We start from the raw sequence: 12,599 nt of genomic DNA on the forward strand, positions 1-12,599 counted from the left end.
AGCTATGAAATAGAACCTGAAAGCTTTGAGACTTTTACAATTTGTTTATTTTTTTAATTTATTTTTTATCTGTATCTATAGACAAAGGATGTTTATCTTTCAAATGTCTAACTAGACTACATTTGTTTATATAAGAACTATCACATAGTTCACATTTATGTTTGGTACGTTTTTGAGTGGAATGAGCTTCTGGATGCACCATATCAGAATGCTTATCAAGGCCTAGTTGTGTGGTAAATCTTTTATAACATATTTCGCAGATATACTGTCCAGACCAAGTCGTATGTTTCTTTCTCATATGATTACCAAGACTCTTTTTTCCTATATAAGAACCATTACATATTTCACAATTATATACAGTAGGCGTTGGAGTAGAATGAGCTTCTGGATGCATCTTCAAAGTATGCGTATCAAGGCCTGTTTGTGTGGTATATCTTTTATCACATATTTCGCACATAAACACTGTATCTATAGATGAAGGATGTTTATTCTTCATATGTCTGCATAGACTGGCCTCATCTGTATAACATTTACCACATATTTCACAATTATGATTAGGACGTATTTGTGTGGAGCAAGCTTCTGAATGAGACCGGTAAGAATGCATATCAAGGCCTTTTTGTGTAGGAAATTTTTGATTACAAATTTCGCAGATATACTCTGTATCTATAGACAAGGGATGTTTATTTCTCATATGTCTCCATAGACTTGTATCTTTCGTAAAACATTTACCACATATTTCACATTTATGTTTGGTTGGTGTTTGAGTTTCTGGATGCGTCCAGTTATAATGCCTATGAAGACCTGCTTGTGTGGTAAAACTCTGACTACATATTTCGCAGATATATTCGCCATTTACAGACAACGGATGTTTATCTTTCATATGTGCCCGGAGACTTCTATCTTCTGTATAAGAGCAATCACATAGTTCACATTTATGTCTGTTACCTTTTAGATTTTCTGGATGCATCATGAGAGAATGCACATCAAGGCCTTGTTGTGTGGTAAATCTTCGATTACATATTTCACAGATATAATCTGCATCAATAGACAAAGGATGTTTTTCCCTCATATGTCTACGTAGGCTTATTTCGCTGGTATAAGAACTAACACATAGTTCACATTTATGTCTTGTACCTGTTAGATTTTCGGGATGCATCATGTAAAAATGTACATCAAGGGCTTGTTGTGAGGTAAATCTCTTATTGCAACTTTCGCAGATATAATCTATACCTATAGACAAAGGATGTTTATCTCTCATATGTTTCCTTAGAGTTGAACCGTTTGCATAAGAACTAAAACATAGTTCACATTTATGTTCAGTAGGTGTTTGTGCTACACGAGAAGCGTCTGTATCACCACTGATATCAGAGCCTTCACTATCATCCTCATCTGTGTGCTGATCTATTATTTCTAATTTTGGTAAGGGTATCTGTTGAGTTATCGTACTAGTTAGATGTTGTTGTTGATGCATTGTATGTAATGATGTAACATCCGTACGATCATCAGATTTCGATGTTAGTGATGACGGTGAATATAAACTAGGTGAGTCCTCCGGTAAAAATTCGTCCATTTCATCCACGTCCTCTTCTTTGATTATATCAATTGTGGATTTGGCGCTTTTCTCTGGTAAAAATTCTTCCATTTCATCCAAGTCTAGTTTATCTGCTTTAATATTATTTCCCATATTTGTAAAATTTTCATGTTTTGTTGTATTTGTATCATTGTTAGAATATTCCAGTTTACAACCGTTGGCAAAGGGTTCAGTTTTTAAAGAAAAAAATTCAGACATTTTTCTTAGAATATTTTAGTTTTCAATGGAGGAAAACTACAAAGTATTTAGGAGTGGCTGTAAAAGAAAAAATAAAGTTTTCATATTTAAATATTTTGAAATTTTTTTTACCAACATTTAATTTTTATATAAATTTCCATGGTAGAGCAATATAAGGTAACAGATATACCCAACTGACTGAACTGGCCTGTAATGTTAGTGTAAAATTCCGTACGACATGTTATATATTTATTTCTATTTTCGATGTACATTGTACTTTTTGGAGGAAAAAATGATATCATTCAGAAAAAAAACTATTTCCCATAAAGACTTCTTCATATTAAATATATATCAAACAAAAAAAGATTGAAACATCTTCTCTTCTCCTTTTTCAATGAATTTCAACAAGAATTTTACTTTCGGCAAGAATTAATGTATTTAATGGAATAATATAGAGACATCCAAATTGAAAATGTAACGAATTTTCATTAATATTTTCCAAAATATTAAATCAAATGTGAAATTTTAAATTCCAATAATTTTCCTTGATTTGACACACACATTACAAACAAAAACAAATTTATATGTGATGCTTGCATAGACTTATGAATCGTATAGACAAAGAAATACTCATGTTATGTGCTGTCAACCGACTCAAACAGAAAAACTCAAAATTGTTCGAATGCCATTTTTGAGGAAAATGGAAAGATTTTCTTCTATATTTCTATCTGAGGATGTAGATTTCGTCAAAAACTAACCCATACAGTTTTTGTTAGAACAAATTGTTTATAAAATCGTGTTTATTCGCATTTTTAATTGAGTTGTTCTGTCAACAAACTCAATGTTAACAACATTGGTGAGAGCATTTCTTTGTCTTTACGATTCATTAGTCTATGATGCTTGTTGAGTTATATTTATTGTAGTATTTACTTTTCCTTGCATTGTTCTACTATGATTAATTTGGTCGTTTTTGTAGCATAGACTAATAAATTCATAGACATTTATTTGCTCTCAGCATTTATCTTCGAAATTTTCGAAAATTGGTAGACGGCGTTAGTAGTTTTATTTAAAGTTACTATAGATTTTAAACTATTTATTCTGATAAAAGACAAAATATGGATAATCTTTGGCCAGATCTACATCTCCATGTAAACAAATTCAACAAAATATTGTAATTTACCCCAAAACATTGTGTGAAAAGATCAGGCACTGTGCATACCGGCGACACCTACAAAAAAGAAGCACACTACAACTCTCTTTGTCTATGAATTTATTAGTCTATGCTATGTTTTCATTATGGGTACTTTACACGATATGTTTTTTACATGTGAGTTGTCATTTTTTATATACAAAATGTATACGCTAAGTGACAACACATATGTGAAATAACATATAGTGTAAAACACCCATTAGTCTATGCCTTTAGTATTTCATCATAGACTAATGAAAAGATAGACGACGGAATACTCAATTTTGCGCCGTCAAGCTACTCAAACACGAAAATTGAAAATTGTGAGAAATTCAGTTATAGTTTTTTTGTGAGGGTTTTTAGACTTAAACCACTATAACTTAGCCATTTGATCTTCTTCTTCTTTATTTGCCTATTCGTCATACGAATTTTAGCGATCAATACAATTACAATAAAAATTCGATTTTAAATAAAAAATATTAGATAAATTCATAAATTGTTCACAATATCGGCAAATATGTCTCTACTTCGGGCAGTATTTAGTAGGTATCGAACATCTCGTAATCCGGTCCATTCTTGAATATTCGCAATCCAACATAATTCTTTTCGGCCTTTAGGATTTTTACCTTCTATTTTTGATTTTAAGATATCTTGCAGTATTTTGTATTTTGAATTTCTCATGATATGACCAAGGTAGGCTGTTTTTCGTATCTTGATGTTTATCATGATCTCTCTACTTCGATTAATTTTTCGCATTACTTCATTGTTTGTAACTAAAGCCGTCCACGGAATTTTTAAAATTCGGCGGTATACCCGCATTTCGAAGGATTCTAATTTCTTCACATCTACTGCTTTTATTGTCCACGTTTCCATAGCATATAATAATGTTGACCATATACATGCTTTTACAAATCTACATTTTGTTTCCAGGTTAATATCATGGCTGTTCAGAACTTTCTTGTATTTAAAAAATGAGTCTCGTGCAATTTCAATACGCCTTCTTATTTCTTTGGAGCAATTCCATTCGTCATTCGTTTTAGACTCTTAATTGAAAAGTTTTGTATTTTTAGGGAAATATTGTTGTGGCTATTTCTCCTGTTTACAATCATATATTTTGTTTTCTTTGTGTTTATATTTAGACCATATTTGTTACTGCATGTTACCAATTTGTCCATTAATTCTTGTAGGTGTGAGATACTGTCAGCTAATATTGTAGTATCATCAGCATTTCGTATGTTTTTGATGTATCTACCCCCAATGAATATGCCATTGGACGTTTTGTTGATGGATTCTTCAAAAATTTTTTCGGAGTAGATATTGAATAACAGTGGAGACAATATACATCCTTGTCTTATGCCTCTTGATATTAGAATAGGTTATGTTATATCTCCATCATTTTCAAGTTGTGCGGATTGATACCAATATAGATTTTGATACATCTAATCTCTTTGCTGTCATACCATAGACTAATTAATGTAGAGACAAAGAATGGCTCTCACCATTTATCTGCGGCGACATAGATGTCGTTTACGCATGTTTGTGGTTTGAGTGACAGCTACTTGTTTCACTCAAACGAAAACTCCTAAAAATATTAACATTTACGAAATATATGCCTATCAAAAAGAGTGGCATAGTTAATTTCATATGTAAAGTACATTTTAAAGTGGCGAAGTTTGCAAACAGAGACCCTAATTGGTAGAAAAACAAATAAATTGTTTTCGAAGTTGAGTCATTTGACTAGCCCCAGTCTGGCTTGAGTCAGATGACTAGCCCCAAATCGATTCGTGCGACATCTGGTTGAGAATGAAAAATGAGAGCGTTCGTAGTCTCTGCTTAATTAGTCTATGGTCATACCAATTGAGAACGATTTTTCATTGTCGACAAAACATAAGAAAACATCTTTCTGCACTTATCGGCATTTTTGTATAATAATTTGTAGGGAAAGTAAAGCTTCACGAGTACCCATACCTTCTCTAAAACCAAATTGAGATATGCCCATATATTTTTCGCATTTTTTCATAAATTCTCTTGTGGATTACCCTGAGGAATATTTTTAAAGCGTGGCTCATAAGACTTATTAGCTTGTAATCATTACAAGATTTGGCGTAGCTTTTCTTGGGTATGGTTACGAAAGTTGAGCATATATTCCTGTTTCATAAATCTCGTTAAAAAGTATTGTTAGTAAGTCGATATTGTTGGAGTCTATAAGTTTTATTATTTCTGATGGAATCTCATCAGGACCTGGCGATTTATTGTCCTTAAGTGATGTTATAGCGGACTCTATTTCACCTCTTGTTATACGGGTTCCTGAAAGTGGCAATTGTATTTGTTCACTGTTATCTGATCGACTATTATCTGTGAACAGTTGTTGAATATATTCTTTCCATACTTTCTTTTTGTCCTCTATTGATATTATTGGCTTGTTGTCATTATTGTATAAGACAGTTGGGTTTCTTTATTTTAAATACTCATGCTGCTTCTTTTAATTTTTTATGAAGATTGAAATCGTCTTGTAGACTGTGGAGCTTTTCGATTTCTTGGCATTGCAAATTCAGTTGTTTGTTTTTGGCAGTTCTGATTTCCGCTTTTATTTCCTTATTGATGTTGTAATACAATTCGTAATTTTGATTTTTATGTTTGCGTCGCTCATCCATTTGTTAACAGATTTAAAAAAAAATATTTAATTGTTCGAAAGATATAATTCACCCCTTTAAAAGGATCAATAGAAATCCTATGGTCTAGTGGACATCTTTGCTCAGTTCAATCCCAGGAATCAGAAAGGTCTTATTCCTTCCATACAAATCGTCCGGCCTAATATGTATACTTTTGATGTTACAAAATTAATGGGAAATTAACGTCCCTGTTGCTCATTCGAAACACAGAATACCTAAAAAGTAAGCATCAGCTACTATACTGATGAATTTTGCCCTTTTTTTTCAAATATTTTCTTTAACCAATTTCTCCCAATGTGAAGTACCTACAGTGAGAGCAAACAAAATAACACACACTCTACAATCCACAAACAGTGGTGTTTTGACATTTCCCACGTTTGCCTTTTTAATAAACACTGCGTTTTTGTAATGGGGAAATACAATAATAAATATACATACCTCGAATTAGATGTGAGCTGATGAATATTGTTTAATAACACTTATTTATTGTTAATTTATTATATTTTGTTATAAACGTCAACAAAACAAAAGTAAATAACGCGTAGGTATGAAGTGAAGAATGTTACCGGCCAAACTGTGTTCTATGGTCGTTTTAACAAGAGACCGGAGTTGTGTCAACAAAGTGATTGAGAGTAAGAGAGAGCACCCATTGTTGGGGTGCTTAGGGCATAGCAGGGCTGCCATATTATTTTTATGAAATATCGTCAACAATTAAAATACGCACATTTATATAATAAAAAATATTAAAAGAAACATAAAATGGATATTCAAGTTATTAAATATGTTAATAATTTCAAAGCAATAACGAGAAAGTTATTAATTTTGTAAATAAGTAGGTATTTGAGTTTATCATCTTTAACAAGTCGGTGTTAATCCGCGTAGAGATGCGGCATCTTTACGCGGCTGAATGTGTGCTGAAATACGATTTTCATATACTTTGACTTTTGACCTAAAGCCGGAAGAACGTGCAACTTAATGAATTAAGCCAGCAATCCTCTTATGTAACGAGGCCTTTACTCATTCTTCTAGAATAACTCGGCGTACTTCATTTATATAAAATATTATGAAATATTAATGAATATCAGAGTTTTTTTGAGCACAAAACGCCTGGGGACAAGCCACGGTAATGAGTATTTGCACCTTGCGACCAATTTTTTTCATATAAAATCTCAAAACCAAGCGTTTTCACGGTTTAAGTTTCGTTACTTACCCCCATTCGTGTATGATTGATAATACTCCAAATACTCGCCCTTATAAGAGTGATATTCTATAAAACAGTTTTTCATTTTATAAAGATTTTAGCTTCTCCTGTAAAGTTTTGGTTTTGTGGGTTACGTCTTTGGGCATTTATGGTGAAGATATTATTTTTATCTTTGCCAACACAATCAGGGCAATCACGAAAATTCTGTGCGTAATTTGTTCCCTTTCCCCAATTTAACAATTTTTTATTTCCGTAATATTTTTTATCTCCGAAATATGTTTGTCCATTAGGCGAGAATATTCCATAATTAGGTGATTATAGTAGTTTTCCACGTTTTAAAATATATATTTTTAAAGAATTTCACCGAGGGAAATGTTCATGATTGCCCTGAATAACTATGAAGTAGAACCTGAAAGCTTTGAGACTTTTACAATTTGTTTATTTTTATATTTTTTTTTTTAATTTATTTTTTATCTGTTTCTATAGACAAAGTATGTTTATCTTTCAAATGTCTACTTAGACTTCTTTTGTTTATACATATAAGAACAATCACATAGTTCACAACATTTATGTTTGGTATGTTTTTGAGTGAAATTAGCTTCTGGATGCATCATATAAGAATGCTTATCAACGCCTAATTGTGTGATAAATCTTTTATGACATATTTCGCAGATATACTGTGCAGGCAGAGTAGAATGTTTCTTTCTCATATGATTACTTAGACTCCCTTTTCCTGTATAAGTACCATTGCATATTTCACAATTATATATATAAGGAGTTGAAGTAGAAAGAGCTTCTGGATGCATCTTCAAAGTATGCGTATCAAGGCCTGTTTGTGTGATATATCTTTTATCACATACATATTTCGCACATAAACAGTGTAGATGAAGAATGTTTATTCTTCACATGTCTCCATAGACTTGCATCATCTGCATAACATCTACCACATATTTCGCAATTATGATTAGAACGTATTTGTGTGGAGTAAGCTTCTGCATGCGCCATGTAAGAATGCCTATCGCGGCCTTGTTGTGTGGTAAATTTGTAATTTGATTACATATTTCACAGATATAATCTGCATCAAAACACAAAGGATGTTTTTGCCTCATATGTCTACGTAGGCCTATTTCGCTTGTATAAGAACTAACACATAGTTCACATTTATGTCTTGTACTTTTGCTACTTTTGCCGGTTTTACCACTTTCAAAAGTAAAGGAACATACCAATACTCTATATCTATAGACGTAGGATGTTTATCTCTCATATGTTTCGTTAGAGTTGAATCGTTCGTATGAGAACTACCACATAGTTCACATTTATGTTCAGTAGGTGTTTGAGCTACACGAGAAGATGAAATACCAGATATTTCTTTATTATCACCGCCGTTAGTGTCTGTATCATCATTGAGCTCGGAGCATTCACTATCATTCTCATCTGTGTGCAGATCTATTATTTCTAATTTGGGCAAGGGTATCTGTTGAGTTATTGTACTAGTTAGATATTGTTGTTGATGTAGTGTATGTAATGATGTAGTAATAACATTCGTACGATCATCAGATTTTGATGTGAGAATATAAGCTAGGTGAGTCCTCCGGTAAAAATTCGTCCATTTCATCCACGTCCTCTTCTTTGATTATATCAATTGTTGTTTTTCTCTGGTAAAAATTCTTCCATATCATCCAAGTCTAGTTCAGCTTCTTTAATATTAATTCCCATATTTGTAAAATTGTCATGTTTTATTGTATTTGTATCGTTGTTAGAAAACTCCCGTTTACAATCATTGGCAAAGGGTTCAGTTTTTATGGAAACTTTTTCTGACATCTTTACTAGTAATATTTTAGCTTTCTATTTTGGAGTGGCTGTAAATAAAAAATTAAGTTATCGTATGTAAATATTGTTTAAGTTTTCTTTAACAGCATTAATTTTTTTATACAAATTTCCATGGTAGAACAATATAAGGTAACAGCTATGCCCAGCTGACAGAACTGGGCTGTAATGTAATGGGTACTTTACACGATATGTTTTTTACATATGGGTTGTCACTTTTTAAATACAAAATCTATATGCAATGTGACAGAACATATGTAGAATAACATGTCGTGTAAAGTATCCATTAGTGTCAAATTCCGTACGACATGTTATATATTTTGGCCTGTTCCCGTACTTTATAAAGTAGTAAAAGTCGTAAAACTTGTAAAAGTCGTAAGCGATTTTCATATAAATTTTGTGTACGGGAACGCAAAATGTGTAAAAGTGGTAAAAATTGTAAAAACTTTTTAGTTCTGGAACAGAGCTTTTATTTCGATTTTCGATGTACATTGTATATACATTGTATATACTTGAGGTCATCGGAAAATAAAAAAGCAAGTTTTATTTTTGGTTTTTTATTTTATAACTTTATTTTTCCAATATTTCGGCCATCGTCGATTGTCATCATCAGGGTTGTAGATTGTTCTTTTGTTTTAAAGAACTTGGTAAGACATTAACTTCCACTCAGTAAGAAATATTACCTATAAAGACTTCTTCATATCATTGACATATAACCTCCTCCACGTGATATTTTGTTAAATTTAAAAAAATAGAACCCTAATAAACATGTGTTTTTGGTTAAGAAAAAAACATCTCCTTTTTTAATGAATTTCCAGCGACCCCAAACATTTATGCAAGAATTCTACATTTTGCGGCAAATTATGCATTTAGTGGAATGCTATGGAGGCATCCAAACTGAAAATGTAACGACTTTTCATTCATGTTTTTCAAAATATTCAGTCAAATGTGAAAATATATTAGTTTTTTTTTTCAAATTCCCATATTTTATAGCCACTACCTTGTTTTGTTTACATATACCGGTGACACTATCATTACAAACAAAAACAAATTTCAATGTGATTGCTGTTGACTTTTATTTGTTGTATTTACATTACCTTGTATTGTTCTACTTTGATTAATTTCGTAATTTTTGTAAAATAATTTCAAGCCTTTTTTATTTATTTTCTTGGTCAAAATCGTCCACGTACAATATGGCAACCCTCTCAACAATTTATTCTCTCTTTAACATTAGCGCTCAGCTATCAATGATTTAAGCTCTGTTCCAGAACTAAAAAGTTTTTAAAATGTTTACCACTTTTACACATTTTGCGTTCCCGTACACAAAATTTATATGAAAACCGTTTACGACTTTTACGACTTTGTGAAGTAGGGGAACAGACCATTATACTGCTTTAATTTATTAAAACAAAATTTAATAAATAATCTTATTTTCATTGAAAAACAAAAGAACTTATAGCCCAAAAATACAAAGTCTACAAATAAAGAATTAGTGGGTCGAAAAAACATTATATAAAGTATTAAAATTAAGTTAAGTTAATATTGACACACCCACACAGGTACATAATAGCTTTGTTCCAGTACTTTTTAATAGTAAAACTCGTAAAAGAGGGACAAATTGTTCTCACACAAGAGTTTTTTTAAAAAGTTCGGGAACGCAAAATTGGAAAAAACGTCAAAAAAAACTGGAACACATGTCAAAGTCGGCGTACCAGCCAATCAGACGCCGGCATCCATGTTACTATTTTTACACGCTCAAATTTGTCGAGTATATATATAAGTTATGTTCCTTTACTAACCTCAGGTTACCATTTTTACCATTTGTTACCATTTTTCAAAGACATAAATACAACAAGATAAGACATTTTGTTTGCTATCATTCTTCAGTGAATGGCTTTTGAATTTAACATAATGTTATATCACGATATGGGGATATAACATTTTTTTCTTTTATACATTTTTACGTATTTAACCGAATTTACCGATCCATTTGACATAGAATTATTCTTGAATAGATCCTTGAATTCATAAATTTCGTTTCTGATACCATTACATGAAATGTTCCTCCTTGGTTGCGATTTTGAATTAACTGCAACCTGTTAAGGGTAATGTTTCTATACAAAGTTTCGTAAACATTTTTTTGTTGCATGCATTTTGTCAGGTCTTTATTACTTTATGTCTTTGCATTTTTAAACTGCAAAGCGTTTACCCAAAATGTGGTAACACTGGGCAAAAATGCCTTTCCCTTCTACCACAGGCTACCAGATACATTTTTTAAGATAAAAAAATGGTAGAACTGATTTTTCGACATTTGTTTGACGATTATTTGACAATGAAGAAAAAATAAACAAAAACAGAAGAAAAAGGCGAACGCTGACAAAACAAAATTAAAAACTGTGAAATAAAGGAAGAAAATTGAATTTTTATTTTTCTTTTTGTCATTGCCAGATCTACCATTTTTTTACCTTTACTTTTCTGGTAAAATTGGTCATGAGAGAGCAATTTTGAGCAAATTTGACAGTTTTCTCTTTTACCATTAAAAAAGTAAAGGAACAAAGGTAGAAAGTTTTTAAAGAGAGCGTCATTCAGCGCCCTTTTCTGTTTAAAGAGAAGTGAACATTTTACAACTTTTTTGTGTACGGGAACGGGTTTTCGGGTAAAATGTGTAAAGTCGTAAAAATTGTAAAAACTTTGTAGTTCTGGAACAAAGCTAATATGTATGTATTCTATTCCATGAATTCGCTTTCCAAACTGTTCAAAAGTATGGCTGACTTCCGAAACGTCAGTATTCTGTAAAGGTCTTAAACATCCTATGAAAAAGTATATATAATATACATATATAATGGGAAGTATTGCACTCGAAAACTTCACTGTTGCTAATTTGGAACGCAGAATATCTACAAAATGAGTATCAGGCAGAAAACGTATGCATTAGACAGAGTTTGCAACGGTGTGCATTATAAAATATTTTAACAATAACTCAAAAGTTTGTACAAATTTATACAAACTTTTACAAAATGCTGTTCGATAACAAACTTGTTCACTAAAAGAGAAATGAGAAGTATCAAGTAGTTGCAAGAACTTGCAAATACTTTTTACTTGCGAAGTTATCGAACAGGCATATTGCTCGAGCTATAACCGAAACAATGCAGTTTATGACGTTTCGGAAGTCAGCATATCAACATGATAATGACAAAAAACAACTGCCGACTTCTCTAAATTTTTCTTTAAACAACTTCTCCCAATGTGAAACGCGGTGAGAGTAAACCAAATGATACACACTCTCATTATCATCCACAAACAGGGGTGTTTTGACAATTGACACGCTTGCTTTGTTTTAATAAACACTGCATTTTTGTAATGGGGAAATACAGGAATAAATATAAATACCTTGAAATAGATGTGAGCTGATGAATATGGTTTAATTATTAAACTTTAATACCACTTATTTCTTGTTAATTTATTATATTTTGTTATAAACTTTAACAATAAATTAAAAATAACGCGTAGGTACGAAGTGAAGAATGGTACCGGCCAAACTATTTTCTGTTTATTGTTTTAATAAGAGAACAAATTTGTGTCAACAGAGAGAGGGAGAGGCAAACGTTGTCTGAAAGCAGAGCAAGGCATATTTACCAAGGTAGATGCATCAGCCAACAACTATAACAAAAACAGTAGGGCAATACTCTAATGCTTGGTTTATATTTACGAAATCCACTCGATTTCAACTGTCAATTCCATTGCTCAAACGTCAAATGAAATCGAATGGATTTAGGATGAGTTTTGACGTATACACGCAGATTAAAAAATATGCAAAATGAATTAGGTAGCACATGGCCTTTAATCTTTTACATGAAACTGAGCGTGAAAAAAGCTGCGTATTTCATTCTGTTCACACCATTAACACCGTTGTATTTAACTGCGAAGCTAAGTGTTTCA

General features: G+C 31.8%; 2 protein-coding genes across 4 annotated transcripts in view; one reads left to right on the forward strand and one right to left on the reverse strand.

Annotated features, from left to right (window-relative positions):
- Positions 1-12,599, forward strand: part of LOC141403759 (uncharacterized) — a 567,712-nt gene that overhangs the window by 2,654 nt on the left and 552,459 nt on the right. The window lies entirely within an intron of this gene.
- Positions 25-1,792, reverse strand: LOC141403760 (uncharacterized). The gene has a single exon (XM_073986684.1). The coding sequence runs from the start codon at positions 1,790-1,792 to the stop codon at positions 59-61; it is 1,734 nt and encodes a 577-aa protein (XP_073842785.1). The 3' UTR covers positions 25-58.

Source organism: Musca autumnalis, unplaced genomic scaffold, assembly GCF_047663935.1.
Source record: "Musca autumnalis isolate F117 unplaced genomic scaffold, ASM4766393v1 scaffold_4, whole genome shotgun sequence".
NCBI classification, from domain to species: domain Eukaryota; kingdom Metazoa; phylum Arthropoda; class Insecta; order Diptera; family Muscidae; genus Musca; species Musca autumnalis.

Bases quoted from the DNA above. Each gene is read 5' to 3' on its own strand.
- LOC141403760 (XM_073986684.1), bottom strand. From the start codon at position 1,792: ATGTCTGAATTTTTTTCTTTAAAAACTGAACCCTTTGCCAACGGTTGT.